The sequence below is a fragment of the Amphiura filiformis genome, chromosome 6 (genome assembly GCF_039555335.1).
Source record: "Amphiura filiformis chromosome 6, Afil_fr2py, whole genome shotgun sequence".
In the NCBI taxonomy this organism is placed as follows: domain Eukaryota; kingdom Metazoa; phylum Echinodermata; class Ophiuroidea; order Amphilepidida; family Amphiuridae; genus Amphiura; species Amphiura filiformis.
Window position 1 is genome coordinate 49,199,339 of NC_092633.1, and position 17,078 is coordinate 49,216,416.

A 17,078-nucleotide genomic window follows, 5' to 3' on the forward strand; every position below is an offset into this window, starting at 1 on the left:
TCCATTCGGGGGAAGTGAACAACCTGCCCCCCCCCACTTTCAATGTGCTGCACACGCCACTGGGTGACTCCATTTTAAATTCACACTCCCGAGTGCGAGATAATGATTGTCTCTTCCATAATAGGGGATGTATGGATTTCAACTGATATAGCCAAGTGGCAACTTCCATTCAGCACTGCTTTATCACACAATTTATAGTACGGTACTAGAAATTCAGGAATTTGTTGGGATTCTGTGGGACTGTTTTTGATTTTCATCCATTCGAGTCATCTCATCCATTGTTTTGTGTCAAAATTACGTTTTTGCCTAATGATTCCATAAGGCGACAAAAAAACCCTGTTCTACGGGTGGATGGAATTTTCAAGTAGGGTGGGTAGGTCGGACTTTTTTTCTGGAGGTAAAAATTACCCTAAAAATTCACCAAAATCTGAAAAAAATCTGAAGATTTTTGTAAACATATTTTCTAAAAATGTTCAGCCAAAATTAATATATTTTGGCCCCAAAATGGCTGATTTTACATAATTTTAGCAAAATTTATAAAAAAAACTTCTCCTAAATGCAAATTCTTGGTCGGTCGGGCTGTAGAAAAGGGTTAATTTTTTTGTCATCTAATTAGAAAAGTCCAACTCTCATCTGTAGAAAAGGGTGAATTTTTTGTCATCTAATTAGAAAAGTCCAACTCTCATCTGTAGCCTGAAGCCCCAATTTTTCTCACTAAAACCCCTTACTATGAAAGAACAACTGCGTCAATTTCATGTCTAAGTGTCCCCTCCCCCCAACCCGGAGCCTTGATAGCTGGGGTATGAACGTTTGGACAGTATTTATTGTGGGACATTAGAGCACATCAGACATATCGAATTGCATTCTGAATACGAAGAATGTCATTCTGATATCAAATAATTTTGATTTTTGAAATTCGCAATTTAATACACATTTTATGGCAAATCATTAAAATTGATATTTTGATATTTAACAGTACTTGAAGTAAACTTTATAAATCTGATGATTTATACTTAAAGTGTATGTAGGTGGGATGAAAAGCCGACGATCAATTGAAAATTTTGACCTTTCAGTATTGAAGATATGGATTTTTTTTTCCCAAAACAAAAAAATTAGGTCTTTTTGGGAAAAAATCCATATCTTCGATATGAAAGGTCAAAATTTTCAATTGACCGTCGGCTTTTCCTTCCCTGCTACATACACTTTAAGAATATGTCATTAGATTTATATAATTTACTTCAAGGACTGTTATATATCAAAAATTTGAAAAATATCAAATTTGAATAATTTGTCATAAAATTTGTATTATATTGTGATTTTCAAAAATGAAAATTATTTGATATCAGAAAGACATGCTTCAGATTCAGAATGCAATTCGATAGGTCTGAGGTGCTCTCATGTCCCACAAAAAATACTGTCGAAAAGCAATAAACGCTCATTCCAGATCCCTTAATAGGATAATAGCTGTCTTTCTATATTCACTTCATATTAAAGTATGTAAATTGTACTATTGAAGTAATTTAGATTTCATATTGAAGTATGTAAATTGCATAATTTTTTAGAATAAGTAAAAATTAGACTTCAACACTACCTGTTTATTTCGCTTACGGGGAACGTTTTCAAGGAACTTCCTCGTCGTCATCACTCCCGGTAAGCAAAATAAACAAGTAGTGTTGAAGTCATATAATTTTAAACTATTCTAATAATTTTATTATCACTATAGGCTAAATGAATCAATTCTCGATCATGAGAGGATGTACCTTCTGTATCAGTGTACTTTTTGTATAATAACACGATTGTGCGACCTACAAGACCGAACCTTGACCTTGCCTAGCAACGACCGTGGGATTGGTTAATTCTCAAAAGCTGTGTTTTGCGCCGTAAGCGCCAGTCTTTGCGTAATACACTTGACACAAATATTTGTGCGTACCCAAGTTGGCTCTCATGATCGAGAATCAAATATTTTGGCTACAGGTATAAATCTGCAATTCTGCATCATTTTTGTTCTACATAAAACTAAGATATATTATACGCCCTATACTTCTCCCAGAAAGTATCCGAACACTGAAAAAACATTGAAATTTAAAACTAAACTATATTTAGGTAAATTAATTTCTTTAATAGATCTCATCCTACATATTATGACACTGTATTGAATCCAATGTGACCTCTAGAAACAGCAAGTTACTGTTGCAGACAATACAGAACTTTGTGAAAAGTTCAGGGAAGAAAAAAGTGTACCTCATAAGCCAAAAAATTGCCTGTTTTGTATATTTGAGTTTTGTATATTTGGTCAGGGTTGTAGCTAGGACATTTTTAGTGCTGGGTGGCATTTCATGAAAATCTTGCATATTTGGCCATTTGTTGTCAAAATTGATCAAATTCTTCACTTGATGTTGGTTTATAATTCTTTACAAATTATCATTAATGTTTATGCAATATTAATCCTGTACTAATTTTTTCTTATATGTACATGTATATGTGTCTGTGGTGTTTTTATTCATGTGATGATATTAAAAATAAAAATAAATTGTGGCATCTGCCAATCAGATGGTAAAAACCATTTCTTTTATTGTTATCAGATATACTATAAATATGTATTTATGTCCAATGAATAAAACTGTAAAACTTACGTTTGAAAATCACTCATGAAAACAACAAAAATAAATCTAGACCTCATTTCTTGGGTTTTTGACCAGGCGTGACAAAAATTAATTGCCGCCCACTCTTGGCCTGCCAAAATCCCCCAACAATTTTACCCTGCCAACCCCCCCCAACAATTTTACCGTCCTCCATAGATCATAATTAATGCACAACCCCTTACTTGTTTGACAATGGCATTGTGTTTTTCTTGTGGGGAATATTTCAGATTGAATAATATGACCATGACAAAATATTGACAAATATTTTAATCTAAACTACATGGCTTTAAAATTCAAGAAACTACTGGAGCTTATCATAAACAGGAAAGTACATACCTAGAGGTCATAAAAGATGATTTCTTGTTCTAACTTTCTTGCCATTATGAGATTGGGCTGTTCCAGTTGAAATCATTACACCCCGTATGGAGAACATGACCTTAATCTCCCACACAGGGGTTGTAGATTTGAAATGGATGAATACATTTAGGTATCCCCATTTAAAATTCACACGCCCTGTGTGGAAGATTAAGATCATGTCTTCCATAGGGGTGTATGGATTTCAACTGAATAGCACATTTTGGTACAATAGCAAAAATAGCAAATAATTTGATATCAGGGCATTCCTCATATTCAGGATGCAATTTGGTATGTCTGATGTGCTCTCAGGTCCCACAAAAATACTGATATAAAATTGGATCGATTGAGCCCATATTAAAGGCCCTTTCAGTGATTTCACAGGAACATTGAAAAAATGGAAATTTGTCAGAGTTGCTTAGAAATAAAGAATAAGTCTACAGAATTTCATTAAACCACTTTTCCCTGAATACATCGACAAATTAGTCAAAAACAGAAGTTTTAGAAAGGTTTTCTACTTCAACTCAGATCGACTCGAGAAAATCGAGATTTTCGTACAGTGCGCCACTAATCGACTGGGACAACTTCCTAGTCCAGTGTTTCTAACACGGGGAAGTAGAGTCTAAATTGATTTAAAACAGACGCTTCATTTTTGTAGTAGAAAACAAAATAAGCAATTAAAGGTCACCGAGGCAAACTAACGGTCAATTCAAATATGAAAAACAGTTCAAATTGTGTATTTTGTTTAAAATAGTAGCTACTGATGTAATAAGTATTAGAAACAATACGCAACGCGTGTTGGTACGGTGGAGAGTGAGCTTCTTTCGATCTCGAGTCGGACTTTTTGTACTGTCAGTATCAAAAGTCCAGATTCATGAAAATGCTTTATTTTGTCTAAAATACACGGCTTTCGACCGAACCACTAGCAGGCTATGTTAGCACATCTATGCCAATTACAAAGGTACCAAAATCTGAATTTTGATGATTTTTACGATCGTCCGGATGAGCAAATCACTGAATGGGCCTTTAATTGGTTAAAATATTGGACGAGACGTAGTCGAGTCCAGTATTTAAAACTCATAGCGAGACCAATTGGGCATAAAGCATCCAATTTTATCATTATCTGTTGGATCCAATATTTTCACACACTTGAATTCATCTAAAACATAGTAATGTGCAAAGGTGGTCTGCAGAGCCTTTACGACACCACAAAAATTTGTAAAGAGGATTATACACACTGAGGAAGTGATGATTATGAATTGTGGCTACCTTGGAATCATATTTAGCCAAGGTAAACCGGTTCAGCAAAATGCTGGTCTAAACATTTTTGGGGTGTACAGATGTTTGAAAAATGGGACATTTTGGTAAACCCATTGTAGCTGGTTACCAGTTGTAGATAAAAATATAATGTTAATGCAGCGTTTGCTTTGTCTGCCTGGTATTTGTGGATACCTACATATTGGAAATTATATCAGGGTCAACATAAATTATATACTGCGGACAAAAGGTATCCGTACATTAATTGAAATTAAAGCAATATCTTCAAGACACTTAACCCGAATTATCATTTAGTTGTCAATACTGATTAGGCAAGTATTTTGATACCACACTTGACATGAAGCGACTTTATTTTCCCAACTTATACCAATTTGAAAGAAAAAGAGCATTTCAAGGTAATAAAAGTTTACATAGACTTTTTTGAAAGTTAAAAACATGATAATTATGAGCATGGCGAGTGCTAGTTGATCCATCACACTATAATGAGCTCATTACAATATCGGTATGAATTGCCCGGAAGGGAGAAATATCCCAGATGTGTCTCTTTTGAAATGCTCTTTTTGCATTCAAATCTGTATAACTTCAACTTGACAGAATAAAGTCGCATCATGCCGAATTAGGTGTCAAAATATGCCAAATAAAATCAATCTATTGATACTTTTTATGTGGTAATTTGTCGTAAGATATTGCTTTTGTTTTAAGTGTATGGGTACTTTTTGTGCGCAGTGTACATATAGTTACTTTCCCTGGCTGTAATGCTATCACATTTCTATACCAAAATACAACCCCCCCTTTTCCAGACAAATAAATCATCACACAGTACTTGTTATTTATTTTACAGATACAAAAAAGAGCTCAGGGTATTTTATTTCTATGACAATTTCTCACAAGTGATAATAATAGCCTGGTGGAACAAACAGACTTAAAAATAATAACAAAAATGACAAGTAGTGACAAAACAGGTATTTGCTTGACTCGCTCTCTCTTTGTTTCACACACTCGCTTCTTTGTTATGTCTTCTCAAAATGTACCATTTCAGATATGAAGGGAAACATTGAGCAAGCTCAAAACCACTTAAATATAATTCTAAACTTGTTAAGGGTAGACGAGGTTTTGTTGGTCGAAGCAACCAAAAAATCAATTTTCATTATCTAGATCCATATATTATCGAAAAATAACACCTTGATGTTTGCAAAAGTTCATTCTACAAATCCTAATACCTTGAAAACTTGCTTAATTTCTTGTTGTTAATGAGTTATGTACGTTTTACAAAAGTGTTGTTGTTTCAGCCCTCTTTACAGCATAACTCAAGAACCACAGGACCTACCAAATATATCTGTGATATTTGAATTCTTCTACACGTTCGCTATGAAATGAGCAATGTAGTTTTTGCCAAAGCTCACTACCATTCGCAAGATGCTGTGAACGACCAAATCGCAACAGTTTAACCTTAATTGAGCGATTTAGTTAGATCATACATGAAGCAGCGTCTAAAGTTGCAGTTAGCAAAAGGTAAGTTCATTAGATTTTGAACTTTATTCTCATAGTCTAAGAGCAAATATATTGAACATGATCAAAATGATCTCAGGCTCTTCAAGAGAGAGAAAGTTATTTCTTTGATAAATAAATAGGTAAAACCAAAACATTAGGTGCATAGTAATAACAAAGCACTTCTTGAATTCAACTGATGATTATTAGGGGTTGCACTTTTGGTACATTGAAAAGGATTTTCACACATGCTGTACATATCTTTGATAACTGTTAGCAAAATTGTACCCTTCAGTTGTCCCTTCAAAAAAGTTCATGATTGTTGATGCAGACAACCATTGACACAGACACATGATCCAGGGTTCCCGCACCTTGAAGCCTTTAAAATTCAAGGTCCAAAAGCATGATTTTACGCTTACCACAACACAAAAAGCTGTGTATTGACAAAATTATACTTTAGGTAAAATTCCAATTTTCAAGGACTAAACGGACCTTGTGCAAATTTCCAGGACTTTCAAGGCCTTGAAAAGGTGTTTTCAAATTCAAGGACTTTCAAGGACCGTGAGAACCCTGATGATCTGACCTAATATTGTTCAATACTCAGGTTTGGTAATTTCAAGCAGATATCATTACAACGACGCATCAATATATTGCATTGTCTTTCATTTAATTCATGTCCATCAGGCACTAACACAAGCATGTTCGGCACAGCTTTAACAATTTTGCAAAACTGACAAATTGCTCTCCAGAATAACATTATCGAGTAGACTGCGTCTCTACACTATATGTACACCGGTGGGTATGGTCGGTCCGTGATGGCCACAAAATATTTGAAAGACATGTAATTGGAAAGATCCTTACAATGTACACGGTACATAGCTTTGCAACTTGTTTGCTCATTAAATTCAAGTGGTCGCCTGAAAACATCTACATGTAAGCCTGTCACTCGGTGTTAAATCCGACAAACACAATAATGATCGGCGCAAGCAAGCAAACACCAGAAATTTGCCGAACGTCAGACCACGCCCCAACCTACTCCACACTCTCTCACACACGTTGTATACTTGGTACACATATTTACAAAATAACAATGACATTTTGGAGGTTAACACTCACAGGCTGTTTCAGCTGACCCATCATCAAATTAATGATCACATTCTCAGTGAGGTAGTGAATTACAAATACATGCAGATTGGCAATATGCAAGAGCGCGTTGCCTAAACTTCAACTGTGATACAGACAAGTTGCATGCCGCACCCTTAACGGACATTTGTTTTCGCCAAGTTACGCATCTTGTAAGTACAACCAATGAATCTTTGAATGCTCACAATGATACCATCTTCGTTCACAGCTGATATGGGTACACTTTATAAAAGGCTCCCAACCCGTGTCAAAATCACAGTGGCCAAATTTATTCCTGGGTAGTCTCAACTATTCCAGTTGAAATCCATACACCCCCTATGGAAGACATGATCTTAATCTCCCAAACATAGGGGGTGTAGGTATCAAACAGACTTGCCCATTCAGGTAACCCCATTTAATATCCACACACTCTGTGTGTAAGATTAAGGTTGCATCTTCCACATGGGGGTGTATGGTTTTCAACTGGAGTAGCCCATTTCAAGTTACCCACAGACCCACGGGTCGGCGACCCCCTTAAGCAGATCAACAGAACACACCTCAAGAAGCAGTGCTAAAACAAAATCATCAAAATGCAAATTGTTCCAATAAATTAAGACATACTGATGCTACATTATTATAATTCATACTGAATGGGCAAGTGTTCCCACTTTGCTAATACGGCATAAAAGACTTATTATAATTTGTGTGGTTTTGTACAAAATATCACAAAAGCACATTCTCTTTCAAAGGAAACAAATTCCTCATATACCACAGGCATCTCAAGTTATGGAAACACAAAACTGTTTAGTTTAAAACACTACTTTCAGCTACACATACACGGCACTGTACAATGCCGAGTTTGTGTACCCGATGTTTTGCGGTACTGAATATACAAAGAGAGACAATTATTTTGATACACACTTTCACTAACAAAAACTATATTGCTAAACAATTTGCTTACATTTTTCTATGGCTGACGCTTTCAAATATCGAACATGGTGAGTATGTGCAATTTTAGACTGTCTTAAATTTGTTTGAAACAGTCCACTTTATACTATAATACATGTTCTGTTATGTACAGTTCATGTTCATCTTTAAACTATGTGCACATCAAGAGATATATTAAGAAAATTTTCTCACACATACACACAGAAGAAAATTCGTTTAATGTCATAAAGATCTACAAACTTGGAAATATTACTATTATAACACACTGTTAATTGTTAACATTCATGTATGCATAGTATATATTCAGTCTCGGACGCTTCACAAATGATGTGGCGGTGGATGTCGTTGCAAAATTGCAGATTTTTTCCATTAATAGACCAGTTTCATAAATTATTTGCCTGAATAGATTCACAAGTCACATACTTGAAATTGAACAGTCGGTAAAATAACTTGTCTCAATTCAATTCCTTGGGTTTTTTTAAGCCCGAGACTGGGTATATATTTTTCACAATCTTGCACATCTCACCTTCTTACTCACAGAAAAAGAAAAGACTATTAACCCCATGAGAACTACCCGACTATTGGTCAAAAAGAAGTTTTCATTATCAATTGGACCAATCAGCAACATTGTTAAAATAATGTCACCACACAAACAAATTGGGCGTGAATTATTTGCAAAACTCCATTCTGATTGGTGATTAAAATGAAGATATCATGTAATCAACCAATCAGAGGCAATGTTAAACCGGCAGGTAGTGCTCAGGGGGTTAAAGTTCAAATCGCAGTCAAGTTTTATTTGTAGTGACTGCACAATACATAACTTTTTGTAGGACTAATTAATATTATACAATTATCTTTTTCAAGATTCATTTACAATGTACATTAGTGGTGCACATTATTATAGCCTACCCAAACCCCTCACTTGTATTTAGCTAAGTTAGTTATCAGAATCGGAGCAGGCCTCAAAACCAAAATGTGTTCACCTCGGAGACAAAGCATATGTTAGAGAGTTAAAAAGTGTGAAGTGGAAACTTTTGCATGATCAACCTTTCGCCAATTTTGCAGTGTTTCATTTGGGTTTTTATAAGTTCATGAATCTTAGCACTGACCTATATACAAATGGAATATATTTGTGCGTGGTTTTTGGCGGCAGCTCCTTGAAATGCAGAAAGAAAATAATAAGTTAAACCACAGAAATTTCCACTTTTACATTACATTTGATTCTCCCAACACACTGACCCCGAGATGGTGGCTGGTTGTCACCTTTAGTGAAGATGTGGAGTGAATGTAGCACCGCACAGAGTTATACAGCATGTTGCATTCACTCTCGCCTCTTCAAAATAAAGGTCATCAGTATACCAACAGCTCAGCGCCAGAAGTGGGTAAGTGCAATAGCTGCCCTGTGACCATGTGGCAATTTACACTGTACATTGTACTCATCTACACAAGGCAGCTACTGCACTTACCCACTTGTGGCGCTGAGCAGTCGATAATTTTGGGGCCTGCAAAGGTTCCGACAGATAAATGCACATTTAAAACGACAATACAAACAATGTAAGAAAAATTCTTGAAAAGTTCTATAGCTTCAAGTCCAGATAATCTCTTTCTACAGATGTTATGCATGTCACTCAAATGTCTACAAAACTTAAGTCTGGTACAAAGTATACGGGATATATTAATTTTATCCATTACTCATCTCGTTTTGTGCACACAAGCTGTGCGCAACATCGACAGATCAGTAACAGTTCCACGTACGTGTATGCTTCAATTGCAACGTTCAATCGTCCATACATATATATTTCGCTCATTTTATGGCAGTAAAGTGATAACGGAGCAAGCACAAACATGCTCAGCTCCCAAACAGAAAATTGAACGCAGTTAAATAAATATCTCAAATTTATAAAATATATCAAAAATTCATTTTGTAAATATTTCACTCTACCGTCCGATTCCAAAACGAAAGCCTTACTACAGAGAAAGTTTGGAACTGTACGTGTCTGCCAACATTATCTTTCTTACTTATTTTTTTTTTTTTGACCTACCCCCAAAGCATATAGGCACAGCCCAGTGCAGCCAGTACATTTTACAGCCACAAGCGTGGCTATAATAGCTCAGTATAATTCGCTCAGTCTGGGGTTAGTGCACTTTTAGACAGGAATCACTCAGGATCCATTGTGGAAGGTTCCCAGGACTGATGATGCCATCTCTTTTGCACTGCTATAATATACTGAACGATTTGATGCCTGAATTTCTTCACACAAAAAATATGGAGATGGCCATTTTTGTTATATACAATGTAAATTGGTTTCTTTGTGTGATTGACGTTACTTCTTTTTTGCTTTGCCTTGACCCCGTGGTGGTGTCACCGGTCGACCTGCGTTTAGTCCTCCATACGGGTATTTCTTATTCTTATCGGCTGGTTTCAGTATCTGTATGGTAAAAAAATAACGCGAAACAATTTATGAAGGGTATCAGTGTTACGGTGTACATAATAATATGCTGTAAATTAAAGATTATTTTGAGATTTCTAAAAATACCATTGAGGGTGTATATATGAATGCTCTTTTAACGGATATTCTAAAGGGTCCACAACTTTTAAGTCCCCCCTGATACTTTTTACACAAGTCGAAAAATATTTTACGAAATGTAAAAAGGTGTGTATAGCCCTATTTGTTTTACACATGTGGACCAATTTATAGCATCACACATCATTGCGTTCAGTCGCAATGGTTAATTGGGTAAGAGAAGGGGCTGTTATAAAAGAGTCATAGCAGTCAGGTTTTCTTTAACAAACACATGAATAGACCTGGCCTGCTGTATTGTGTGAGAGTTAACTCCTATGAACTCAGATGCAACTTAACACTGTTTTAAAGTCTTTTTTACATAATGAACCATTGTGACTGAACGCAATGTGTGATGCTATGATTTGTTCCATATGTGTAAAACGAATAAGCTTACCCATACCTTTTTCACATTTGCATTTAATCAACTATTTTTCAATTTATTTTAAAAAGTATTTTGGGGAGTGGACCCTATATATTTACCTGTATCAAATGCAGAGTTCTTTCATTATATTTGCTATTGCAACGGTTTATTTGTTGTGCTTTTAAACTTTGGAACAAGGAATTGATTTTCTCACATACAACTATCAATACAATTTACAGACTAGCTATATTTACACTTGTGTCCAAGGGTAAAGATGATTACAATACAAAACCGGAATTACTCATTTCTTGCCTCCAGTTATTCTACATGGGCCATGACATTGACATTGAAAGATTATTTAATCATGCTCAGTTTAATCTTAATGGTTAAAGGAGTATTTTGTGATCCTAGCACCATCTTTTTGCAAAAGTTTTCAGTAGATGCTTATTCCCCAAAATTTCACTTGATTCTGATTTTGCGTTTGCGACTTATGCTAATTATATGTATTATACTGCTCCATAGGTGCACCAGAACGAAATTATAAAATTGACGATATTTTTTTTAAACAAATTAATTAGTAAAAAATTTTCATACATAAAACATTATGTAGCCGGAGGTTTCCAGTTGTATAAAAATCTAAACTCTGTTTGAGAAAAGTGAGGAATGAGGCTGTGGATCACTGAAGGATGGAAACCAAAAAATATATTCAAAATAATTTACAAAAAATAATAATTTTATCGATCAATGAAAGTTTGGTTATAAAGATTATGGTAACAGTTTGCAGCCCCTACTTGTAAAAAGTTGTATGCACTGTTTGGTATGCTTAGAGCAGAGGGGTCTCGATGACGTTCAATGCTGCCCGAAAAGCCTTTTCTAACAAACCACCATTCATAAGCTATTATGGATTGCTACAACAAAAGTTACAATAAGTTTTAATATCAAAGAGTCGGAACCTCTCTGGTGTACCTCTCTGGTGCAGAAACTTTGGCCACCCACCCCTGCCCATAAGTCAAGTGAATCAACTCACCTGGAAAGAACACATTAGTGTTTCGTCTACACTCATCATGGCACCTGCATTGTCAAATTCACCGCAGTAGTTGGGCGCTGAGAACAGGGTGACAAGCTGTCGTTTGGCAAAAAATTCATAACCATCTTCTACAACCTGTAAAATACAAAAGAAAAGTGTGTTGATCAATATTATAAACAGCCACACAACTAAACATGCACGGCTATAATGAACAGTAACATTAACATTTCATATGCACGGATGTAAATGGGCAACATATCTATTTCCTGAAAATCCATCGGGTCCTTGGACAGGTGGCCGAAAGGCTTGTGTGCGACATTGAGATTTACATCCCTGCACTTGCATTCATAATTGGCAATGCAATCATGCAAAATATTCTATTCCATTTAAAATCTATGCCCTGCTGTGAAGATGACACGGCTATGTCAAGTCCACCTGAATTCAAAGGAGCAATTCAAATAGAAAATCAGGAAAATTTTGAAATCAAGTTTTTACAAATTTTTGGCCTCTACATGTTTTTTTTATTTTTTTTATTTTTGCACACCTTTGGGGATGAAAAATTGTTGGGACCTGGAATGGCTAAAACTACTGAATTTAGTTGGAAATCCAAAATCTTCCTGAGAGGGGTTACCTTAAAATGCAGGCATGAGACTGCATTTTCCTAAAAAAACACCTGAAAATGCTCGAGAAATTGGGCAAAAAGTACCAAAAACAGACTGAAATTAAATAAGTTGCGGAAAGTTTGACTATAAAAAAAACTGAATTCAGTTTTTAAACTGAAAATTCTCATGCCTTAAAATAGACTATCCTCTATCCCAATGACACACTTTGTCATGTCATGTCCAATTTTACTTCAAATCTTTTTTTTGTCCGTTTTGTTTTTTTACATTCATGTACAATTTCAACCAAAAAAAAAATGTCAGTCTTACCTGGTGAGCTCTACATATGAGGTCCAAATCGTGTTTATGCAAGAATTTTGATACTATTTCATTTCCAAAGGTAAACGACACGCCGCGGTCGTTCTCGCCCCATCCCATCGTTTCCTTGTCGGGATCCGACCATAAGAGATCGCACAAGAGCCCCTGATCTGGTACGTCTGTTGGTCGCATGATGCGCCGAATTTGTTCCATGGATTGAAGGTCTGGTGAAAGTCCTTTAGGGTGAAAAAAAACAATTACAAAGTACATTATTTAGGAAGAAGTCAAAGTATAGACCGAGTGATAAACAATGTTCGATTCAAAAATCACTATGGACCACAATGGCCTCATCCCAATGCCATAGTTCAATAACCTCAATTAAACAAGCATAGAGCAAACTTTGACCTCAAGTTGCAGAGTATGAGTTTTTGTACTCAAAATTTCAAAGGTCATGCAATGAATGTACTAAATGTATTGGGGTTAAAGAACTGTGCATTGATAGATGAGCATGTTGTGGATCCTAGTGAATCTCTGCATCATTCTTTCCTCCTTAGTAGTGAATTTGAGCCTAAATCTTCTACCGGTTACATTTTAAATGCAAATTTTATTAATTATTATTTATTAATTGTTACATCAGTGCACAAAACAATTAAGGTACCAGTGACTTTTTACGCTGTATATCCTAAACAAATTGTAATTAGAACCAGCAGCCAATAGTGACAACTTTTAGCTCAGATTAAAAACCTCATTCGTTGGAAATTGTTCCGAGAAATAAAGGCACAATGATCCACAAACCCAAGGAAGATGCAAAATTCAAAAGCTGCAGTTTGCTCCATTGCATGCCCTATTGATTTGTACACAAAATGTTCTTGAGCAACAGAACTAATGCCATGCTTTCTGTTGATCAGCACATTAACTAGCATCATGTGTTCACTGATTAGGACATTAAAGTCAAAAGTGCAATTTTCAAATTTGTTCCTTCCTTGGGTTTTAAATTCTCAACTAATTTCAACAAATGATGTCTTCAATCAGATACAGTACTGGCTGCTTGTTTTAATTTTGAAATTTTCGTCTGTTTAGGATAAACATGGGTGAACATAACTAGTACCTTAATTCTTTTGCACACTGTAGAGGACAACTACTACATGTAGGTGAGTTAGATAAATCCACACTAAAGTCATTTGCACAGTCATACATGCTTGAGTTGCCACCGTCTCAAGGTTTTGTTTGGTATTTATTTGTTAGCCGGTTACCACCTCATCGCTCACTCATCTGTCAGTGAGCAGTGCTGAGCACTGTGGCTTCCTCTGCCAATTTCCTTTCCAACATTTTTTCAGGAAATATAAACTTGGTACAGTCAAGTTTATGTAAGATTGAGGCTGTGATAAGTTTGCACTTTTTTGTCAGGACTACCTTTTGCATTATAATCTTGAAACATTACTTAAAATAAAATGTAATATTTAAAATAAAATGATTAGACATGAAAATAATCGATGTGAAATCAGTTATTTTTATGTTCCCACTGATTTGAACTTCAGTCAGAGTCTAAATGACTCAGGCAACTCTAGTAATAGGTAGCTTCAAAGTGCAAAATGTGCACATTGTGAGCACATAGCATAGCATGATAGCTTTGTGATGTTATAGCACTTACATGTAGCATGGCAGAATTTAAAGTACATATATGTACATATAAATATACATGCTCTTGAAGTTGTTGGTGTTAAAACAGACTTGCTTGCAAAGAGCAAAAGTGAAAGAAAATTTGTGCAACCATATGTAAACAAAGCTTCATGAATTCATGCAAGCAACAGCAAGTTAAGTCAGTATTCTATGGTTTAGTTCTATAATTATTCAAAGATATTTCTTGAATACATGCTAATTCATTTGAAGCATTATGCACAAGCTGCCAAGTAAGATTATTTGAACCGAAAGATGACCAAATTTGAACACAACGGGTCGTGGATAGGTAATAGGTATAGTGATAAGGATACCATATTTGACCTTAGAAATAACACCTCAACACAAAATTTGACCCATGAACTTGATAAAGCCGCAAAAGTGAGGCCGATATCCGATATCGGTAAAAATAATGAAGAGGTAAACATTAGTTAAATGTTTGCATATTAAGGATAACAAACTGTCATTTTCATGCAATATTTTTTTTCAAATTAACAAAATGGGAATCTTATCACTGGAGCCATCCAATAGTTAAGTTTACGGTGATTATCTCGTGATGACAAATTAAGCATGCCAAAAGCTAGAAGGCACATGCACAAGTGCAACTGCTGCCTGTGTTTGTTACATGTATAAAACACAACAGGAAAGCGATTAGTTATTAAAGGTTTAATTTAAGAACCCAATCATTTTTCCCCATTTACTTCCTTTATTTAACTAATTTCAAAATTGCTAACACCAAGTTAAGAGGAAGATGAAGCAAAATAGCAAATCTGATACCTGCACGCTTCCTATTTTAGGGCATGCATCCATCCCCTTCCCTAATTTCATTTTTCAAAAAATATTTTAGAATTAAGAAAAAGCCAGTTATTAACCAACCCCTCATAAATATCCCAGCTATACTTTAAGTACGTCATTAGGTTGATTAAGTTTACTTCAAGGACGTTAAATGTCAAAAATGTAATTTTTTAATAATTTGCCATTAAATTTCTATTATAATTTATATCCCAAATTTTTTTTTTAATTCCAAAATTATTTGATATCATAAGGACATTCCCCATATTCAGAATGCAATTTGGTGGGTCTCAGGTGCCACAAAAATACTGTGCAAACATTGCTATCCGATCCCAAGGGATTTTGTACCAACACAAAACAAAAGGTCATTTTATGTGTGTACGTAAACATTTTACAATTAACTGTTCACTGTCAGATGGACAATGTGTTTGATATCTTAGTGTGGTTCTTGATCCGCAAGTTTAGTAGCCCACCTATTTTATAGACTGTTCAAACGTGCTATATATGAAGAGCTTGTTTCCAAACCATGTTAAGGCCAGAGTAATGGAAGACACATTCGTCCACAACCGAATTTGAGATTTTTTGATATTTATCAACACTAAGATGTATTCTTTCACTTGAAACTGATAAAATACAACTTGCTAATATTTATTAAATCTTTTTGCTTGATTTCTTTCACTCTTTTCAACTCTAAAAAGTCACATGGCTCAAGACAGCTTAGTAAATTGGCGGAAATAATGAGTCAGAAATGCGTGAATGCGAAATATTGTGATTACTATGGCATGTTCGCGTCGGCGTGACGTGGCGCAACTCTGCTGGCGTATGTCCAACGCAGTCAAGGCGCATTCGGTATGTTGTTAACGCCAGCAAATGTAGTGTAAACAAAACAAAAATTTGCAGTCAAAATGCCACTTAGATTTTTTAATTATATTGAATTTTGGCGCACTGAAAGCAGAGATTATAGATTCATTGGTGCAAAAAGATGCATATTTAGACCATGCACCAGATACAGCTTTTACAAGTGTGAAAGTCTTACCGTTTTAAAATTTAAGGACGTTTTGTGCATAATTTTGACATTTTTTTACTAAAACGTCGATTTCTCAGAGTTCACTTTTGACAATATTGCTCGATTTTTGTGACAAGATAACTCGAAAAATATGCAAGCAAAGGGTAAACTTTTTGCACTATCCTTTAGAGTACATCAAAGTCTAGGGAAGGTTTTTTCATTTTTTCAAAATATATGTTTTAAACAAAAATATACACCATTATGTGCAATTTTTAGCTTAATAATGTGACAAAATGGCTTTTTTCACGGGTTTTTTCAATATTTGAAAAAAGAGATTTAATTTCAAAAAAATAAAAAACCTTCCCTAAGTTCATGTCTCTTCTTCATGAAAAGCTAACTGAATTTTTTTACTCGAACGGATTTTTTCTAAGTTGTCACAAAAAATTGGGGCAAAAAGTGAATTTTTGTGATTTTTCAAAAACTTGAGATTTTTGAACAAATCTGACGTCACCATGGGATTCCTTGACTCATTTCCTTTCCAAAAATGTATAGTTTTATATACTTTGGACATACAATTCAGAAATAATGAAGCTCGAAAAGGTCCATGTTCTCTCCCATTACTCTGCCCTTAATTTGACAATCACATGTGTCTGATTTACCTGTGCAATATTACAATCGTTTGTGATGCTATAGGTATAGTAACTTCAGATGGATGTACCATTACAAAGCAAACCGTGGATGGATGAACAGTAAGTTCAGTAACAATACTGTGTGAGGCCTTTGTTTCCCAAAAATGAGAACAATAGTCTGCATATTGTTTAGCAGCCTGTTGTAGTAATTAAATAATGGCTTGTTGATGGTATAACTCATTATTGCTAATGTCAAACTTGTTCAAAGTAATT

General features: G+C 35.1%; 1 protein-coding gene across 1 annotated transcript in view; it reads right to left on the bottom strand.

The window, feature by feature from the left end:
* Positions 1-8,033: 8,033 nt before the first annotated feature.
* Positions 8,034-17,078, bottom strand: part of LOC140154578 (serine/threonine-protein phosphatase PP1-gamma catalytic subunit B) — a 48,274-nt gene continuing 39,229 nt past the window's right edge. Inside the window, exons 6-8 of the mRNA XM_072177146.1 lie at positions 12,714-12,937; positions 11,785-11,919; positions 8,034-10,261 (exon numbers count right to left, since the gene is read on the bottom strand). Of these exons, the coding sequence (XP_072033247.1) occupies positions 10,157-10,261; positions 11,785-11,919; positions 12,714-12,937 (464 nt within the window). The 3' untranslated portion in view covers positions 8,034-10,156. The remainder of the gene's footprint in view (positions 10,262-11,784; positions 11,920-12,713; positions 12,938-17,078) is intronic.